Source organism: Chaetodon trifascialis, chromosome 12 (genome assembly GCF_039877785.1).
Source record: "Chaetodon trifascialis isolate fChaTrf1 chromosome 12, fChaTrf1.hap1, whole genome shotgun sequence".
In the NCBI taxonomy this organism is placed as follows: domain Eukaryota; kingdom Metazoa; phylum Chordata; class Actinopteri; order Chaetodontiformes; family Chaetodontidae; genus Chaetodon; species Chaetodon trifascialis.
Window position 1 is genome coordinate 16,987,849 of NC_092067.1, and position 21,573 is coordinate 17,009,421.

General features: G+C 41.3%; 1 protein-coding gene across 1 annotated transcript in view; it reads left to right on the forward strand.

The window, feature by feature from the left end:
- Window positions 1-425: 425 nt before the first annotated feature.
- Window positions 426-21,573, forward strand: part of tmem198aa (transmembrane protein 198aa) — a 33,409-nt gene continuing 12,261 nt past the window's right edge. The window contains exons 1-2 of the mRNA XM_070976276.1: window positions 426-888; window positions 17,416-17,663. Of these exons, the coding sequence (XP_070832377.1) occupies window positions 17,525-17,663 (139 nt within the window). The 5' untranslated portion in view covers window positions 426-888; window positions 17,416-17,524. The remainder of the gene's footprint in view (window positions 889-17,415; window positions 17,664-21,573) is intronic.

Consider the following 21,573-nt stretch of genomic DNA (forward strand, 5'->3'; position numbering starts at 1 on the left):
GGAGGGTAGAGGGTGCGTTTAAGTGCGTGGTGATTATACAGTTTTCAGTCAGAATCTCCCAAAACAAAAAAAAAGAAACTGCTTTAAATGTAGTGAATGTCAATTAAGTTGTTTTGTAGACACAACCTGTTAAAACAATTATTCTTAATCATATTTCTGACGACTCTAACGCTTTTCCCTGGAAATAACATACCGCAAATACACCCTCTTTGCATCCTTAGCCCCCTCTCTCTTTCTTCGTCCCCTCTCTCTCACTTTCTCCCTCTCCCTCCCCTCTTCCCTCCTGTCTCCCCGTCTTTTTATCCCCGACAACAACAACATTTGGCCACGAGTCACCAAGCCCATTCGTTCCCATACATTCACATGAATAGCTCCTCTCCACCCCCCTCTCGCGCTGCGGGAATGGTTTAACCCGTTATATCCACAGTGCGCGAGACAGAGAGCACAAAGGGAGCGCGGATACTGGTCGCTCAAGGCGGATAAAATGAGATAGTATGATGTAAACATGGAATAAAAACCGCAAGAGAAGCGTTTCCATTTCCAGTCGCCCCGCTCCACCATTATCGGTGTTCAATATTGCATGAGGTGCTGGCTCACAACAGCGCGTCTGTCTGGACACGGAGAGGCAGGCAGCAAGTGAGAAATTGAAGCCAAGAGTGGTGGAGGAGAGGGAAGAGGAGTTGAGCTTTGTTTCATCTTCGGCTTCGGGGTTGTTGTTTTTTCTGGAGTTCCTCGCCGGTTTTGGACCGAACCCGGTTCACTGAGATCATGATGTTGGGTTTTTCAAGCTGACCGAGAAGACAAGTGGAGGTTTTCTTCCTTTTATCTGGTTTTCTTGCCACTTTTGGATGACAAAGGAAGAACACGCTAATATGTTGCATTTCTGAGGTGAGTGAGTTCTCTTTGTTAACCTGAAAATGAGTTATGTTAGCATAGCGCGCAGATTGTTGAATGGTCCGCCCGCGCGCCACGAGAAGAGGAAGAAAAGTGTAACGTTTTGTCCTGTTATCTCCACCCAACAGCCCCAAATTCCCTCCTGTTAAAATGGTTACCAAGGGCTAATTATGCTGCCCACAGCCGTGTGCGCATCACTGTAACTGCCTTTGAAAATGAGACACATGGAGGGCTGCCTCAGCTCCGCTATTGTTTTCCCTCTATTGTTTTCAAACCGTTGCTTTAACGGAACATTCGGTGCTCGAGCGCAAGGCACGAGCGCTTGGAGCCCTCTCAGCGGTCGCGTATCACTGACAGCGAAATGAATCCTTCATGATGTGTGGGAATTAAAAATTTAAGGGACTAAACTCTGAATTTGATACCCGTGTGCATAATCGGTTTGGACAGCGTGTAAACACTGGGAGGCAAATTGAATTCGCTGTCTGTGGAAAGTCACGTGCATCCATATCCCATCCGTCTATCTGTCAACCGGTTTCAAGCAAGGCAGCTGCTCCCAAAGCCGTTAGGAGTTTATCCAGAAACAAAGCACTGAGAGAGAAAGAGGGGGATTTCTTTTTCTCGCTGGATTTCTCTCCACCTCCTCTCTTCTTCGGGGCACAGTAATAGCACATGAAACATCTTCATAATTAGTAGTTTGCCCGTGCAAAGAAGTAATTAGAGGCAGCAAGCCTGCTGAGCTAAGTGTGCAGGCATTTTACTTTTATTTCTTTTGTTAAACATTCAAATGTTGTCTTTGTACCACATACTAGGTCTGCTCTGAAAATGGCATAGCCTGAACTTGTGTGTTTTCTCTCTCCCACTTCTGCAGCTTAAGATAACATTATTCATACAGGCATCAAAACGAAATAATTCAACAAAAAAAGAGTGCAGTTGCCTGCTTTATTTTTTGGGGGGGGGGGGGGGGGGTAAAGCTAATGCATTTGGTACTGCGTGTGCTGCAAGCAGTAGATACACAAACCAACAAAGACTGTACATATCTACTTTGATGTTGCAGGGAAGAGAGGAAAGAGAGAGAAATGTGGGCGATGCAAACAGTATAAAGCAGCAAATATGATTGCACTGTTATTTGGCTAATATGAGCTCCAGATTTGTAATTACAGATTATAATGAACACTTTGGCCCTCTCAAGGCATGAAAAATGACCAGGCGCAGCCTATTAGAAAAAGCAAAATTATGTCCGCGAGCTGGCGCTCGCTTGTGATATAATGATGGATGTGAAGGTTGTGTGGTATTTGAAGAGGATGCAGAGGAAAAGATGGCATGGGGGACGTGTTAAGAAACCACGCATGCAGCTAGCTACCAACAGTGTGCTTTTGTTCGGCTGTGTGATGCATTGAAGAGTGCACTGGTGTCAACCCACAGAGGTGCTTAATTTGTAGTGCAATTAAATCTTTCAATAAGAAGATCCTTCAGGTTGTGATTCATTGCCTGGGCTGAACTTTGAAACTGTGGTCTTGGTGTTGTGAAATGGACACCAATGGATGAACCCATATTTGAACTGTTCAGCAAATAACAGAACTGTCTATCTTATCTTTTTCCTCTTTTTTTTTTTTTTTAACCACCATTTATCAGATAAAACATAGCTAACCATGCTGTTTTTCACTCATTCAACCCAGTGTGCATGAAGCCTTCTACTGCTGCCAAATGTGTTGTTGGGGGTCACCCAACAGGCCAGTGTTACAGGAGGAACTGAGCAAAATGAAAGTGTTTTTAACATTTACTTTAATTTCCGATGATGTCCAAATGGTCCAGCCTGCAGTTTTCCAGTCAGAGCTCCATTTCTCTAATATGCGGAGTGGTACGAACACGGTAGTTGCTCTGGTTGACAGGTGCTATTCTCGTGTCTGTGCTCTACTGATTCACTGATGTTTGAGCAATGACAGTTTTTGATATCACATTTAAATCTCAGTGTCATGTAATGAATGGTTAAGACAATGAGGAGACAGTGAACAGACAGGGGGATGGTGAGGGGATAGAAATGTGACAACACACCATGCACTGGCATTCAATCCCACACCTTTAAAAGTCTATTAAAACTGTTTGAATGAGACCCCAATATGGTGCTTTGATGATAGTTATATAACTATAACCAAGAGCCAAGCAGTCCTCAGACTTAGGACTTCGGCCAAAGAGACAGGCTCAGAGTTGATGAGAGGTCTGGCCAAAAGTCAAAGATTCTGTCTCCTTATGGCATCTCACCTATATCCAAAGTGTGGAAACTCTGGTGAGTGTTAGGATTTGAACAGTAGCTTCATTTTCTATGTGAATCTCTCCAAAATTCATCGTGAAGAGGAACATTTTCAACCTTGTTTCAAGTAATTGTATCCATCTTGTATTTTAATCAGCTTTAAGACAGATAGATCAAAGATAGAAAAGCTCTCATAGATCTCAGAGTTGAGGTGAGGATGGGTACCAGAGAGACTTTCATTCATACAATTCATGCATTGCCTGTGTTGCTACGCACTGACTGCGCAGTGCTTTGACGATGGGTTATGTAAGTGTAGTGAACATAAGCTCAAAAGAGTCAGACTCAAGCCTGAGCACAAAACGTCTACAGGGGCTTCTCTGTCTGACAGAGCTAGTCTGCAACAGGCCTCACTGTTTTTGTTATATATTAAAGAGAAAGATGGATGGGAGGTTAAAAGAGGGCGGACAAAGAATGAGTGAGGAAGGACTGTGAGTGAAAATGGGGAGTTATTAGAGCAATAAATATAAAGAGTGAAGTGAAAAGAGAGAGCAGGAGGGAGGAAAATGTAGAGGGGGCAGGGTTATGATTTATAACAAGTAAGGGATTCAGATGAATATATATTTAAAAAAAACAAAAGTGAGGGAAATGGCCTTCAAGAAGAATCGTCAGGGTGGAGAAAGAGATGGGGGGAAGGAAAGGGGAGAAGAGTTAGACGAGAAAGGGTGAGTGTAAAAGAAGAGGGGTGAGAAAGGATGAAGTCGATTCTAATCCCCTTAATACACACCAGTGCTGTCCTTCCCACCGGCGCATTCGCATTCACACACGCATACACACACCACACACGCCCCATTCACAGCACTGGTCAGATAGATTACTGTTTGTTGTGCAGCTCACCAATTGGCTCTCTGGACATACATTTAATGATCTGAGCTCTATGTGCTGAATGTATGGCGGTCAGGACGCCATCAGTGTAATGAGGACAGCATCAGGTTGAGAGCCACCAGTTTCAGCCAGATCTGACTCACAGCATGTAAAAGCCCTTTGGCAATGTGGTGTGTGTGTGTGTGCATGTGTGTGTGTGTGTGTGTGTGTGTGTGTGTGTGTGTGTGTGTGTGTGTGTGTGTGTGTGTGTGTGTGTGTGTGTGTGTGTGTGTGTGTGTGTGTGTGTGTGTGCGCACGCTGTTTATTGGCTTGTAGCTGAAACACTCTCTCCATACTGTGTAAGCAGACACATCTGCTGCATCTGCCAGCATTTATGTTGTAGATACCAACAATATCTGAAAAATGTGTGCGTTTAGGTGTGTGTGTGTGTGTGTGTGTGTATTTTCAGGTGCAGAAGTTTGTATTTTTGTTGTGTGTACAGTATGAGCTCTACGTGTTGACTATAAAGACATTCTCATGAGTATTATGGCTAATACTGAACTCAAAGACTTCAGTCCTGGTTTGTTTGGTGACTCCTGTAGTTGATGGTGTTAACAGCAAATGTGGTTTAAAAATGCAGGTCACACAATTCTGGGGGCAGCAAAACAAGCTATTAAGCTATAACAAGCTGGAATTATAAAGAAGTCAGGAAATAATTGGCCATATCTTCCTTCATTCTGTGAGCAACCACGATCTGATTTTATACTGCACACAGCATGAGTCTGCAGACAGCAGGACACAGTGAGAGGGGTTCGTTACCTTGCTGAGAAGTTGGAGGTTTGCAGCCTGTCGCCTGCAGCTCTTCATCTAACAGCTCACTGTGGCTGCTCCTTCTTGTTCCATTACTTCCTGCGATATTTCAAACCAATCTGCTGTCAAGAAATGCTGAAAACGACTGTCGTCTTGCTTTGTGGAAACATGTCGATGAACGATAGTAGTAAGTGCAAAGCTCTCTGGCAAACACACTGGTTAACTTAATAACGAAAGTCAACTCGTGTTTCACCTGTTAAATGTTTTTAATATGAAGCTGCAGCAGTAAGAAATGTTAATTTTGCATTAGCAGTCACTTAATAAGGCATTTTTTCCAGGACTGTCAGGACACCCAGTTCATCATACTGCAAATATATAAATATTGCAGCACTTTCATCAGTAGGGCTTAAGTACATTCACCATTGTGTTACCTCATTCAGCGATACATAGTGAATTAACAGACATTTTAACAATTTAACTTCAAATCTGCTCAAGAAATCAGTTACATTATTGGAGATTCAACAATGTCATATATACTAATAGTGTGTGTGTGTGTATACATGTGTGTGCCAATACAGGCAAATATCAACAGATAAATAGAGCAAATTGAGTCAACAGAGCAACAACAATGTAATTATTCAGGACGAGTCTACAGAGAGACAGAGCTGTGAGCAACACGGATAATAGAAACAGTGAAAGACAGAAGACAGATTTATACAGAGGGACTGTGTATTTGTGTGAGTGTTTGTGTTCATTCCTGTATGAGCCACAGGAGATATATACAATTATAATTCTTAGGTGTATGTACTTTACTTGAATATTGCAATTTTAAACAAATGAGTCAAACATTGTCCTTTTTGCTCCAACGAATGTATTTAAGAGCTGTGGTTACAAGCTCTTTGTAGATTGTGATGTTAAGAAACTATAATAAGCATAGAATAATGAAGGTTTATACCAGACATAAAACTACCCAACAGCGTATGACATTTTTTAAATTAGCTCCACCTCGACCAGAGACAGCATTAAAATGCTGTTTACACTTTATTGCATCATTCATAATGATGATGAATGATGAATGAATCCATTCGTATAGAAGAACATAATATTGATAACATTGTATTTTAGCTTCAACAACTTGTGCACATTTTGCTGGTAATGCTTCTGCCAGTGTTTGCGATTGCATTTAATCATTTGTTGTGTACCTGCTAAGTTTACTTCCGTAAACGAATCTCAATGCTGCTTTCACCAGTGGTGTTTGCACTATTACTAGCTGTGACACCTCCAGAGGAAAAAGTAATGAGAAAGTGATGGCCGTCCTTTTTCTTTCACTGCTCGCTGAAAGCAGAAACAACATGATCAAGCAGCGTGAAAATAAATATGTAGGAAATGGAGCCATAATGGTTCTGTTGCCACTTTAGTCATCTGTGTGACAAATCGATTGACCTCAGTTACTTGAATGAAAAGGAACGTACACATAAATTCCTGTAAAAAGCGATCGCTCTGAAAGTTCTTCCATTCATGCATTTTAAGTGTTCGTTTTGATGTGCAGTCATACAGTTCTGAACAGTCACTCCCAGCTCATGAAAGTGACAAATTCTGAGGCTCGGAGCAGGTTCAGTGTTCAGCAAGAGAGAAAGGGAGCGAAAGAGCAGAGTGGTTGAAAGCAGCCGTGAGATAAATGATGCTGGAAAGAGAGACAGTGAAAGACGGAGAATGAGCTGTAATCTGATGAAAGCCTCTTTACTCCCCTGTCACCTCACCTTCAGGCCACAAGGAATGACCAAGGCTTAGAGGGGGATCAATGCTGAGGCCACCAACACACACACACATACACACACACGAACACACACACTCTTCAGTTCACTTCACTTTAAGTGCCGGGAGACTGCCCACGGTACACATGCAACATCTGAAGATAAAGCTGAAATCACTGCACTGCAAAACACATTCTGCTCACCTTCATACTTTATAAGTAGTTTGCTAAATGAATGGATTGATGCGGCTGGAGACGAGGAGGTTACGTCCAGAATAGTCTCTGGACATACTTTTCTCTATCTCTGTTTTGTTTTTGTATGTGTGGGCGGGTGTGTGAGGGGTCTGTAGGTCACTCAGACATCTCAATAGACGTGTATCTCAAAGGGAGCGAGGGAGAGTGCGAGGAGAAAGTTAACAGCTCCCATACAAATCAGCCTCGTGCATTTAAACCTAATGACCCGGGCAACCAAATGACCCGGGCCAAAGCCGTTTCTCTGTGGCTTCCTTTATTTTACAGATACAGAAAAGGCAGTTCTTCAGGAGCTTATCTGGATGCAGATCAGGAAATGATGAAGTAAAGTCTGTAAGCATTGAGCGGCGCATAAACTCTTACGTGATGTCTTTAATCGCGCGTCACATTTTGTCTATGCTTATGGAAACATTGGAATTTGTAGTTATGTGACGATTGAAATTAAAAAAGATGGAAATAGGCAGAAAGGAAAGCAAGTTTGAAACAAGGAGTAGCGAGGCAATCAGGGGAAGGAAGAAGAAGATGACTCTACACACCAACATCCAGTATCAGTTAACTATTCAGTTACTCTGTTTCTGCGATACTTGTATTTGCTGTACAAGAAGATTTTATACAGTAGCTGGTACAGTAGTTTCAGCGAAGCAGTCCATTAATTAAAGATGAAACAGTGGAGGCATTTCCAACAAAAAACAAGGCCGTCTACGTCTCTCTGGTTACTATGCCAACTGACCGGGAAGCTGTCCAGTTTAACTGCACACTCTGACTTGCTGAGAAAGAGGCCTGGAACAAACGATCTTCATTATCAATGGATTAGTCAGTGAGTTAATTCATCATTTAGTCCATTAAATGTCAGAAAATAATCACATGTTTCCAAAGCCCAAGGACTTGAATTTAGTAGTTGTCTTTAAACCTCCCAAATATGCAGTTTTCAATGATGCAAATCAAAGAAAACCAGCAAATACATTCGAGAAGATGGAAACGGTGTGATGTTTTCCTTCTTAATCAATGATTCATTTTGTAGTTTTAGCTTTGTGTCAGCATTTTAAATGCACACATGTTGGTAACCATTGTAGGAAATGGTGCTAAATGGTAGAACTGTTGTACATTACTGCATTCCTGTCATACGTAGCGTATCTTATCACAGTGAAGAACATCATCCTGTGCACATGCACCGTTCGTTTCTTAAGATCCTGCAGTTATAGCGCTACACTTCAAATCACTGCCAAGCTCGTTATTGGAATAAAAACCACTGTCCTCTTGGATGACATGGTAGAGCTGAGATATTTTTACATTACATCTCAATGGAGTAACAGTAATTGCACTGTGAATTAATCCCTCAGTGTCTGTTTTCCAGCAGACTGCATGAGAACAGATGCTAGATAGGGCTGTTTTGCTATATTTCTTTGATATCAGATCTGCCTTGAATCTTAAGAAGATTCAAACTCTCCAAGTCTCTTTCTGCTTTCCTGACAACACCCTCCTCTGACAACACACACACATACACACTCTCACAGTGGCACACACACAGTAGTAGTCTCCCCAGTGACAGATGGGCTAGATGGAAACACAGTCATCCTGTTAGTAACCATGACATCAGCAACACTGTTACTCACTATCACATGCAAACTCTCGCTCTCTGTTTCCCTAAACTGGAAACAGAGCAGAGGAGCAAAGGTGCCGACAGATAGTAACAATGACAAGACCTATCACTGTCTCTCTGTTAAGAATCAAGATCCTAAATCTTACTGGGATGTGTGTCTGCGCCTGTCAGTGAGCACAGAAGAACGAGCCCACGGACGGTCAGACAGATAGGCGCGATAAAAAGCCAAACAGACAGCGAGGAAGTCTGATATGTATCCGCAGAGTTATACAGATGGTGAGTCAGACAATGCAAAGGCTGTTAACATGGGAAGATAATTCCAGTCTATGGATTACACATCAGCTACCCAGAAACACTGACTCTCTGCATTTCTGTGTTAGTAACAGCTGTTCTGGTTTAGCAATGTTAGATTCATCAGCAACCTTCAGTGCTGATGAAAGGATATGCTGGAGGTTGGTGTGTGGATGGCTATGTAGGTACTCACGTCCTATTTCATGTAATTACATTATTATAGTTTTCGTAGTACGCATGATCTTGACCATTCAGCAGATAAATTAGATAGAGCTTTATGTGCTATATGTTTATTTAGCATACTCACAATGACAATTTTAGCATGTTGATGTTAGCATTTGCTAATTAGCACCAAACACAAAGTACAGCTGAGTCGCAGCTGAGATGGGATTATATTTGCAGGTATTTGGTCATAAACTAAAATATAGGACAAACTGAAATTTTGATCTGATAACTGCTGTAGTATCTTGTTGACCTCAGGGGAAAAGGCCTGATATCTCAGTAATAGCTTTAGTGGTATTAACAAGGTTTACCTCTGAAATATGTTACCTTAGACTAACCATAACCACCTATAACCCAGTGAACTCGCCTCCACAAAGGTTGTCTGATGCAAGAATTACAACCACAGTTACAACCACAATCTAATATTCTGTGCATTTAAAAATCAATATCACTGCTTCATACCAGAATTAGGAAAGACAATTGGCCATTTTAAACACTCAGAGGGTAAGAAACATCGATATCTATAGATAGATATACAGACAGACATAAACACACACTTATCTATATCTATGCATTTATGTGTGTATATCTATGTCTATATCTATCTATATTGATAGATATATAGACAAATAGATGGATAGTCATGTAATGGTTTTTCAGCTTTCACCCCAATTCAGTAACAGTGAATGGATTTTTGTTTGTGTTGCTCATAGCTGTGAAAAACTGCATTTAAAAAATTCAACAGCAGCAGCACTTGTCAGAAACAAGTTGTTCCCATTACTCCTGAAAATCCACAGAACGTGCTGTCAAGAGTTTTCTGGGCACCGTTTCCTCACTAGACAGTAGTTCCAGTGAGCAAGGTCTGTTTATTATCCAGAGTAATGACACCAAGGTTTCAGGAAAGCCACAGCATTGTTGACAATTCAATTCACAGTCATCGTATTGGAGTTTGGGCAGAACTCTCAGACAGAAATATCTCAAACCCTGGACAATTGAAACCAAAACCAATCTGTGTGCCTTCATGTCCCTGGAACTTTGTATTGTACTTGTATTGGAGCTTAATGCGAATCGCAGTCAGGTTTTTAACTTTCACAAAACAAGAAGTCAGAGAAAACCACTTTCATCAACAGTCCTAACAATAAAATGTGTCCTTCCTCCGAGTGAACCATACGGTAGCCTCCAGGGCTTTGACTTACTATCACTTTGGTTGTCTTGTTATGTTTCCCTCACACAGAACCACAAAAATGACCTGAGGTTTGGTTGTGTTGAGGATGACACCTCGCCTCGCAAATGGTGCAAAGGCAGGAAGCGACCTCAGGCTATTATTGAATATATGTTTCTTTCTTTCTTTCTTTCTTTCTTTCTTTCTTTCTTTCTTTCTTTCTTTCTTTCTTTCTTTCTTTCTTTCTTTCTTTCTCCCTCTCTCTCTCTCTCTCCCTCTCTCTCACTCTCTGTCCAACCCTTCCAATCCCCACCCTGGAGAGCAGTGTGTCCTCGTTCTGGTGATGCTCTGTCGCCACCACTCAGTGTGGGGCCTCTGAAATATTCATGGTGACACACATACGTGCACACACACACACACCTAGAGAAACACACAGGCACAAACACTTTCAAACCCATCACCTTCTTTTTTTCTAACTGTCACTTTGCACATTTCAATGGAAGATTAGAAAATATAATTTTTCTCACAGCATGATTGGGGAGGAAAAGCTTTACGCATGCAAACACACACACAAAAGGGGGTTTTCATCACTTCTGGGGACATTACATAGACTTACATTCATTTCCTGAAGACTTACCCTAACCCTAACCATAACCATAACCACTATTTGCCTATTCCTAACCCCAAACCTACCCTAACCTAACCTAACCCGTAACCCTATCCTCAGTCTTTACCCTAAAATGTAATGATTTAAATTGTGGGGACCTGTATTTTGTCCCCGCATGTGACTGTGTAAACAGATTTTTGTCCCCGCAACGTGAGTAATACATGGGCACACACACATACACACACACACACACACACACTTAACAGCAAAGACTTCTCTTCACATTCCACTGAGTTTCTGCAGAATAAAATTTGATATGTGCTCGATATTTGTTTCCCTTTTGTCGCTGCAGAAGTGTTAATCTAGTCTGCAAGTGCAGAATTAAGTCTTTATAAACAGTGACAGTCATTCAGGGACAGCAGCATTTCATGACAACTTTTATATCAGTTGCTTCCATAGATCAAAGATCTAAAGATCATAGATCTGAAAAGGTCAGCACACTCACAGAGGTGAAGGTGAAGCCACGCTGTGAATGGCAAACACAGTTCCGAGGCCAGAGCTGGTATACAACAGAACAAATCATAAAAGCCTTATTACAGCGCCGGCAGTGTTCAGATTTGATCTGTGACCTCAGACTGTCTACTCATCTGGAGGAGAGAGGAACAGAAGCAAAACTCCAACAGAGAGCACATCAACACGCAGAAAGGTTATTACACTGCCAGCGGTTTTGATATGTAACCTCACATTATTGGCCTGTCGGGCTGACAGAGGCATGCAAGCAAGGATATGGCTGAGCGAATCATCATGTGAACTGTGATTTGTGTCAGAGGCTCTGTGGTGTGATTCAGTGCTCCCCGTTTGTCAGCGGGGAGGGAAAGCGAGCCTGTGAAACAGCATTTAGATGTTAGTTTCACTGCAGAGTTTGCATACTGAAGCTCTCAAGGGGAGCTGATGGAAAATGAAATCTTTCAGGTTATTCGGTGCAGTGGAAGCACGGTGACTTCTGTTCCTACAGTATGTTTATTTAGATCTTCCTGCATTATTTAAATACTTTCCTCTGATAAAATGTATGTAATGATTCGATCCATAGTTCAATTTCTGTGGCAATGTAGTGCCACAGTGAAGCAAATAATGTCTTTGCACCCAACAGTGACCGTTATTATTGCTGTCTGTCACACAGGAACAGTAATACAGGGCTCCTCTCCTCTCTTGCGTTGATAGTAATTTGCAGTGTGATGATGTCTTCCCAGCATGTTTTTGAGGATGAACACACTACGATAATCCCACAATGATTTTGGCTGCTTTTGAATAGCTAGTTGGCATGAATCACACATGCAAAACTGAGCACATCTGAGTGTTTGGAAGGACGCTGCAGTGCAAGTTATTACCGTCAGTGACAGTGGAGATATTCCACTGTACGTTTGGCTTTAATCTTTCTATAAACCTAAACCTCACTACACACTAGTCACTCCATTATGCTCCATAGAAAATGCTTAAACGTTGAGGATGGGACTGTTTTTGGCAATGATTTACTCAGTAGACTCAGTTCACCCTAATGCGTTGGTGAATTATAAAGAGGCACTAGCTGAATAGGGTCGGAGGTCAGGACCATCTGCTGCCAGGGGCCTCAAAGAAACCATCACGGATTGGCTCTCAACATGCACATTCCCATGGAGACCAGCCCCCCTTCCTCCCATTTGCAGAGTCCTTGTAATGCTACTGGTTGTTATAGCAACAGACTGGACGTGACATTGTTGGATAATATGTTTTTTTCCCTCTTCCTTGTTCTGACCTTATTGGTGCGGGCTGTTTTTAATCATGTCATCCCACTGTGGGTGTAGCACTCAGCAGAGGTCGGGTCACCACAGAATCTGAATTAGCAAAATCTGAAATCCACATTCAGATGGAGGAGTCGTGTGGTGCGATATGAGGATGATTATTATAGTTCATCGAATAAGGCTGATGTGTAAGTAAACATCAGGACAGCACTTGGGATGGATGACATGATACATAAGCAGCAGCATCATTTACTCTTTTTTTAATGAATTATTTTCTTTTGTTATTGATAAATGACTTTGTTTACAAAGAGATTCATTTGCCTCTGGACTTTTGGATTAAAGAGACGTACACAAAAACAAAAAGAAAAATTGCAATAAGAATCTCCTCCTTGAGACATTTTTCCACACCGGGTGAAGTTTTTCAATTTTTCTTTATCAGATTTTTGGCAAATCACTGCAGAGCCAACATTTGAAGATACTATAACACCTGGAGCAGTGCAGAAAAGTCCATCAATCAGTCTCAATTGAATATTTATTGTCAAAAAAAAGATAAAGGAAAAAGAAAATAAGGGCAGCTTTAGAGACCAAATCCTCGGGGCACATTCTCACTTTGTCATGAATCTTCTTGGCAGTGTGGTGGCGTCCTTTGTCGTGCATTCTCAGTTGGGTCTTTCTCCTGCGTCAGGTGCCTGAGGTGTAACTAAGCTGCAGTCTTGTAACCAAAGGAGTCCGTCTTTCCAAGACAGACATTATGAATTGAAATTCCTTCAATTGCTTTTCAGGTTTTTTGACACACTCTGCACTGAATGCAAAGAAACCTATTTTGTGTGTGTGTGTGTGTGTGTGTGTGTGTGTGTGTGTGTGTGTGTGTGTGTGTGTGTGTGTGTGTGTGTGTGTGTGTGTGTGTGTGTGTGTGAAATTGCAGATCTGGATGCAAGGGCCAATATCTATGATTTAAGTTTCTATTTATTTTTTCTTAACTTGCAGCATTGGGCATTTTTGAACTACGTTTAACAGAATGAAAACAATCTGGCACATGCAGTCCATGTATGATTTGGATCCAGAAATAGATGAAGTAGTTCTTAACATTTCCTATTTCAAATTTAGGACAGTGTGCAGTCTTGGCAGAGGCATGCACTCTCTTAATGCTAATGTTCTAGTTTCTAATCTATACTGTCAAAAGCTGTTTCCAGAAGCTTTCTCTCAGCAAATGAAAATCAGTTGTCATGGAATTACAAGTGTGTATGGCAGCAGGCTGGTGTGATGTGTAGGGGGATCAATGAAGCAGACAGCTGAGTTTCTCCTGCAGTAACTAACTGGCTAGGATTTACCTTAGCATAGTTTTGCAGTTGTTATTATGGTGCTTAACATGTTTGTATGCTACACCTTGTATACAAAATATGGTTGCCACTAAAGACAGCTGTATTAAGACACCATGTATTAATGCTAATCATCTGTTTCGCTCTGAGTCATGCAGTCTTGACTTCTCCCACACGGAGCATTGTTTACACTGTACCATTAAAATGTTAAATACTAGCTTATAGTTCATCTTAATCTGTGTTAGTGCTTTCATTTCCGTATTAGTAGTGACAGGGAGGCCCAGAGGCACAGGCTCAGGTTGCTGACATGGGAATAGATCTGATGAAAGATGCTGCGGTTGGGGCTTACAAAGCAATTAAACAGAGCAGCAGACATGTCTTATTGACACCTGGAAACTTTGAGCAATTATTTATTGAGACACTCTAGTGATTAGATACTGGCACCCATTCATATTATCGCTCGCTGAATGTCAGTTGTTAATTCTGCCATTAGATTTTTTTGGTGTACTGTCGGCTTTTTAATTTCACTTCGCTCAGCTCTTGCCTCACCTCCATCATTGTTACACAGTTAGTTATTGTAAATGAATGCTGCTAGACCCTGACTGATTCTGTGTGAGCAATTGGTGATGTTCTCTCCCAATATGAGTGCAAAGATGTTTGAGACTCTAGTTAGCCATTGCACTGCATTTGAATTATACTGACAACTGTAGAAGTTATATTTTCAGTCACTGCATTTCAAAATGTTAGTCTTGAATTGGACAATATTACGTTATGGTTTCTTCTTGAATCCCACTTCTGGGTAGTTTTGTCTTCCCCAAAGCACACAACATGTCACACTGGAAAAAAAAAAAAAGATTTTGAGGTTAAATATAGAGCACTCCAGAGGGGTGTATGGCTTAAAATCACTGCTCTTGTGTGTGCCACAGTGCATCAGCAGAAGTCAGAGTAGGCTAACAAGGGCTAACCTCACCTGTGCAATCAGACAGGCAAGTAAGTGTGTACAGTCTGTATATTTGTACAGTACAGTCTGTGTTGTGTATTTGTGTGTTCAAGAGTACACCCAGGAAGCAGATGGAGAGTATGTGAGTTTGTCATCTGTACTCTGACATGACAAGTGCAGTGGCCTGAAGGACGACATGGATCCAGAGTAACAGAATGTAAAAATTTAATATGCAACCTGTAACACAGAGGCTGTAAAACAACAGAGGGGTTTAAGTGCATTCTGCAACAGCAATATAAGAAGCTGGTTTGCTTGGGGGGTAGTATTACTGTATTAAGGCCAACTAGCTAGTTATAGAGACTAGAGTCTCCATTGTCAGGTGGAGACGCAGCAGGTTGCAAGAGGTTACAGAACAACTAATGCACTTTTGTACAGACTCACTCGAAGTGCGAATGAATTGTACGACAATTTCTGCATCAGTATGCCCTCACTTTCAAGGTTTCGCGTTCCCTCGGAAATCTGGGGCTTCGCCTGACAGACAGCGTAGATGCCGATAGAAGTAAATAGGAGGAGAACGGGTCCATACAGATGACATTGGGAGTCACACATGGCTAATGGAAATACCAGATTTGTGTGAAGACTGTGAATAGCTCAAGGAAGTGTGTGTGCGCACGCCTACACCTATGCAGGAATGACTTAGCCTTGGCAAGAGATGTCAGGATGGAGACAGAGAGCAGCCGTGATGACTGCATAAAAGATGTAGAGCAGTACTTGTTTCATCAGATAATGATGATGCAGAGTAAAATACTGCCATTGATGCAATTGAGGGTATCAACCGCTGAATGAGTTTATGTACTGAGAAGGTCTTAATTTGTGTCTCATCAGAATGAATTGAAGCATTGGTATTTGGTGCCTGAATAAGTGTGTGGTTAACAGTATGGGCCTATGATCCTTGAATCACACATATTGTACTGTAACACATGAGTTTTGTTCCCAATTTACTGAAAAGGTGCTTTAGAAATTATTCTCATGCTGTTTTTTCTTAATAAAACAAAGTTTATGCATTATGCTATTATGTTAAGGGTGGCTGAATTTGCCCTCAGCTATCTTCACACGAAATATGTGAAACACAGCCAGCTTTGATCACTTTTATTAGCTGATGGCACAGATGCGACCAGAAAGGCCCCACAGTTGATGCCCCAGGCACATTTTCATCTTCTAAGAAAAAAGGAAAAGACTGGCATCTCCGAGCAGCGTATCTGATCTAATTAATGTCCTCTGGGTCACCAGAAGACACAAGGAGATCAATTAAGAATGAAGTTGCCAATAGTGGGCTGTATTTTGTGACATTACATTACTACAAAACATCTCATTAGGTGAAAGGATATAATGTGCATTACTCACTGGGTACATAAAATGAATTGGGAAATCAGTTATTGCTTATAAGTGAAAAAGTAACATTGAAAGCTCCATTTGCCCAATGGCAACATTTAGAAATCCAAGTTAATTAAATTTGGCCAGTGGAGTCCAATTAAAGCTACTGTAGATAATCACACTGAATTATTGGTGCACTATAACCATGCTTTTACATTAAGTTTTTATGTTTGAATAGGTTAATAAATACAATGTATGTACGCAGTCCTCAGTTTTGTTCTTCATTTGATTCAGTGTGTTTCCGCTGTTGCTCTTGTCGTTTGTATCCTAAATTGAAAGGAGTCTTCTTTTGTTCATCTCATGCAAGGTTTTGCTTGTATGCTGCTCTCATAGATCCACATATGTCTCAGGAGTTTTTCTTCCTGACTTCCTACTATCCTAAAACCAAGTCAGGCTCTTCAGTTGCTTATGTTTTAATCTTGTTTTTAGGCTTAAGCATACATTCCAGTACTATCACCTTTATATTGTAATTGCTTCATTCAAGTGCAACCTTGGAAAATTGGAAATTCAATTCTGGGTTAATTCTCAGGACGTCTTCACCTTGTGAATCCCTCTAAACCCCAGTAGAAACTACATTGTATTCATCATTTGCAGCATGAAAAATCAATTCTTCTACCACTCTAGTATTTCTATTCCTGATGAATGTTTCATAGCAATAGTGAAACACTACTACTACTACTAGGAAGTTATGACGTTACAGTTTTGCACCTTGACAATACAGCAGTGAGTGATGAGAGCAGCAGCAGATCAGGAATAATTATACATGCAAATGCTTAAGGGGTTTGGTTTTTATCCTCCTGAAAAACTTTAGCTTTGTTGCACAAATACAAAGCTCAAAGTCTCGTGCCACAATTCCCCACAACATGCAAATGTAGGCAAATGCATTCTGTTGATCTCCCCATGGAAACCGCTGTTTGTGCTCAGAATCATCTGCTACAAGTACTGTCAAACAATTCATTGCAACCTCTTTACCGTAGATCCAAGTGAATGGTAGTGGCTGAATTGCTTTTTTTTATTATCATGCATGCATTACATCTGCAGCAGTTGTTGTTAGAGTGGCTGTGCTGAGAGGTTTCTTTTTTCAACATTGTTGTGCATGCTTACTGCTCTGTCAGCACTCACAGACATGTGCTTAAAATGAGCAATCAATAATCGCTGTGTCCTCTGTCTTCTCTTTCTCTCATTCATCCTCACTCCCGCCCTCTCTCTCCATCACTCTTTCTCTCCATGCCTCCTGGTTGTAGGCAGACACGTTTCAATGGGTGAGGCCCGCTGACCCAGTCATCCCTACATATCCCATCCATCCCTCACCTCGGCCCTCCTGAACGTCGCCCCCCCGTCCCCTCAGTCAACATGACTTCCACCGCCCAACTGCTGGGATTGGCTGAGGTGGGGCTGAGGTGTGACCAGGAGATTGAGAGGAGATATGAGATCGTGCCCTCAGTGGTCTGCTCCATGTGCTGCCTCTTTGGAATCATCTACTGCTTCTTTGGTAAGTGATGATGTGGTCAAAGCGTTGCATTAAATTTAATCGCTGAAACGTGATTTCACAAAAAGCGTCACACAGCTTTCACTGTGTTCTAGTGTAATCTCAGCATGTGGGGTCTAAGTCACATGTTAAGACTATAGCGTGCCACTTGCGCCTGTCATTCCCAGCTGAAAAGAGCTAATCACCATCAGTTGAGTACCATAGCTGCTCTGTTCCTGGCATAAGAGGTCTGTGTGTCTTTTCGTCCGAGGGCTGTTTTGTGCTGTTCAGTGGTCATTTAAAGCACATTTTGGGTGACCCCCTTGTTTGTTCTTGTGGAGAGTTAGATGAAAAATCAGTACCACTCTGTACTTTAGATATAAAGCTACCAGTTAGCTGAGCTTGGTACAAAGACTAGCAACAAAGGAAACCAAATCAGCCCAACCAGCATACTTAAAGCACACTAATTAACACATAATGTCTTGTTTCCATATAAGTGTAAAAACAGAAGGTCCTGGAATCTTCTTGTCACCCTGAAGTTTGCAGATGTTACCTTTGGACAGAGCCCGACTAACCATTTCCTTCTGTATGTTGACCATCTCCTCTTCTAATTCTCAGCAAGAAAGTAAATAAGCAGATTTCCTCAGCATGTTGAACTCTTCCTTTAACATTAGCTCGACAGAACAATCCCAAAATATGTGCATATCCACCAATCCGTCCACCAACTGTCATGAATTTTTTACTTACTGTGCTTTCAGCTTCAGTTATCTAATTGCTACTTAGTGGATATTAGCAAACATAAAGTACTGTTTTACAAATGTGCAAAATTAATGAGCATTAAGCATTAATGACAAACATGATGGGAACACTGAAGGGTCAGATGCAGCTGAGATATATTTCCTATATGTGTAAGTGCCAGGATATAAATGGAAAGTGCGAAAACACACAGCCACAGTTGATCCACTGTTGATCATTTTTCTGTTATTTCTAGTTCCTCCTGCTCTGCTGGTGTATGACATTATTGATTTAAAAGCAGCACATCCTGGCGGCCTTGTTTCTGGCTATGTGAATCCATATTGAAATCTCATTCCTACCAACTAGGCTGCTATGGCACTGGTACATAACACACAGTGTTTACTCAGCTTCAGTGGGTATGTTGGACTATGCCATGGTAAACTCATGGTCTGCGCTTGCTCATATGTTTCCTCAAATCCTTGAATCCCCATTAGCCCTACACCCTACTGCTAACTGCTGTCACCATCAGGCTGATACTGAAAAGACTGGACTGCCTGCTGTCTTCTAAAGAAAAAAGCATGATATCCTCTGCTGCTTATTCAAAGGCATGTTCCCATTTCTTTCAACTACATGTTGCAGTGGTACTGCTGAAAGAAAAATGAAGCACAGATTTAAATCATAATTACCAAGTCTTACTGGCAGCAGACCCCCTGTTGTATTTATATATTTTTTTATTTCTCTGTGTCATCAAACGCACTCATGCTCTATTCATGGGCCCATTCACATGTTAAGAAACAAAGTCCTTACTTGAGGCGGAATTTTTTGCCCAGTAAGTGACGGCATTTGATTGCATCCTAAGTATTATGGGCTCATCCTAATGAGTTTGCATGTAAAGTCATTACAGGAATCTGTAATCAATAAATAATTAGAGAGAGAGATCTGCTCTAAGGCTTACAGGCATTTTACATTAGAGTTGTTGCTAGGAAAAGTGATGGATTAAAAATTGTATTTCCACTTCAATAGTGACGAGCAAAATTGCATAAAATTACTCAAATAATGAAATTGCATTCAGAAAGTCTCATTTATTTTTGTACTGTGAGTTTGTGTCATTTCTTTACTAGCAGCCATTTTCACCTCACTTCGGCTGGGTGAAATAATGATGTTTTTTGGATTGTAGGAATGCAGGCAGAGAAAAGATCAGATGCATGCATGCATGCAAAAAAAAAGAAGATCTTTTTGCTTTTACTGGACAGTAGACAGTAAAGAGAGACTTGAACTCTCTTCCAGTGACATGGTTTCCATCAGTAACCTCTTGATCACCAGGACACGCAGCAAACACTATTAGAGTTGATTTACATGATTCTTCAACATTTTGATACACAACATACTGTGAACATTAGAGTCACGTAAGATGGAAGCAGGTAGAAATGCGTGCAGTCAAATCTCAATGCAGTGCACAATGTCCACTGTTAAGCATTGAATTTTCAACTCATTTGTATTGTCTTGTTATAAATCATCCTTTGGTAGATGACTTGGCATGTAAACTAAAATACACTCTATAAAATGACATCTTTCAAGACTCCAGTAACACAAACAACCTGGATGCTTTTGTCTGAAGCAAGTATTTCACATAATAAAAACACAGAATTGTGCTGCGCAGAAAAAATATAGAATTAAAAATTTGGGAAAGCAACCATGCTGTTTTTTTTGGGGGGGGGGGGGTTCAGATGAATATTGATGCATGTTGAAGCTCTGAGCAGATGTGTGGCATACAAATAGACCAAGAGAGTCTCACTGACGCATAAAGACGGCATTAACATTCACTGTATATGTCCTAGTAAAGCATCAGCAGCGTCAGTCCCTGCATTACAAACAGGTTACCCAACAACTTTATTTTACAAAGTTGACAGCATGCAAACAAGACCATAGTGGTAGCCCTGAAACAAAAGTCTTGTGCGAATAAGAACAGGTCCTCTCCACTGATACGGCAGAAAATGTCAAGTCTGCCCTGAGGGTGGTGTCAGACAAAGACCATGTTGAATCACACTTTAAATGTTCTTTATCAGCTGTCGTTCGACCGTGCTGCTAGCATGCACATTAGAATCATTGCATTTAGCGAGCCAAATGTTATCATGCTAGCATATTAATGTTTCCTGAATTTGCTCACTTAACACCAGCTCTGAAAATGTGGAAATGACAAAAATGTCAATTTTCATCTTTAACAAGATGGAATAACATCATTATACTTCAAATATTTAAGCTCCTCTGTCCTTTACCATCTGTTGTCTATGGGTGTCTTTGTTTGTTTGACAGCATCAGAAAAAGAGAAGATAAAGAGGTGCGTTTTCACCCTCACTGTGAGATCTTGCTCTATAACCAAACAAAATCACTGTTCTTCAAATGAGACACAATGCATTTTGTTGACGTTTCTCAGAAGCCCCGCAGTCACATTTGAATAATTTGAAGAAAAAGACATTCCTGCTGGTTTTCAGCGGGAAAGCTGATTCTCTGCTGATAGATGCCTGCAGAATGTGGTTTAGTCACAAGCTCTTGAGAAGAAAAGGTTAGCTGTCATTTATTTGGCCCAGAAAAACAACAAAGTTGCAGCAGGAATGATGAGTGATGTTATAGGAACAAGATGGAGGAGGCAAAGGAAAAGAGAGTGAAAGGGAAGAAGACAAGGGCTGAATTAGCCAGAGTGAACAGATGGGATGGAGGGTTTGATGGCTGGAGGAAAAGTAAGGGAAGCAACAAGGAACAAAAGAGGGAGTGGGGGTAAGCAGAGGAGTGGAGCAGTGGAACAGGGGAAGGGAGAGAAAAGTGGACAAAGAAAGTGGAGCAAAAGATTAAGAGCAGTCAGCGAGAGGCCTGATATTTCAGAATTTATTGATTGATCCACGGAAACTATCTGATGTGGAAGAACAAGGTTGGGAATTTGTGCCAGCTGCTGACCAATCAAATGTTCAGGTTGCTGGAGATGCTTTGGAAATGCTCCACTTACTCCATGTCAGGCTTGTATCCATTCAGGCATTCTGCTACACAAGAAGCTCAATACAGTGGCTTTCACCACACTTTGTATTTAAGGGCCTGGTGGCTGAAAGATATCTGAGAAAACACACATAAATGAGGTGTAGTCATGAGGGAGGAGCACGGACAGTGGGTTGGATGAGAGGAAGGGTATTGTTCGGCTCAGCTGTGC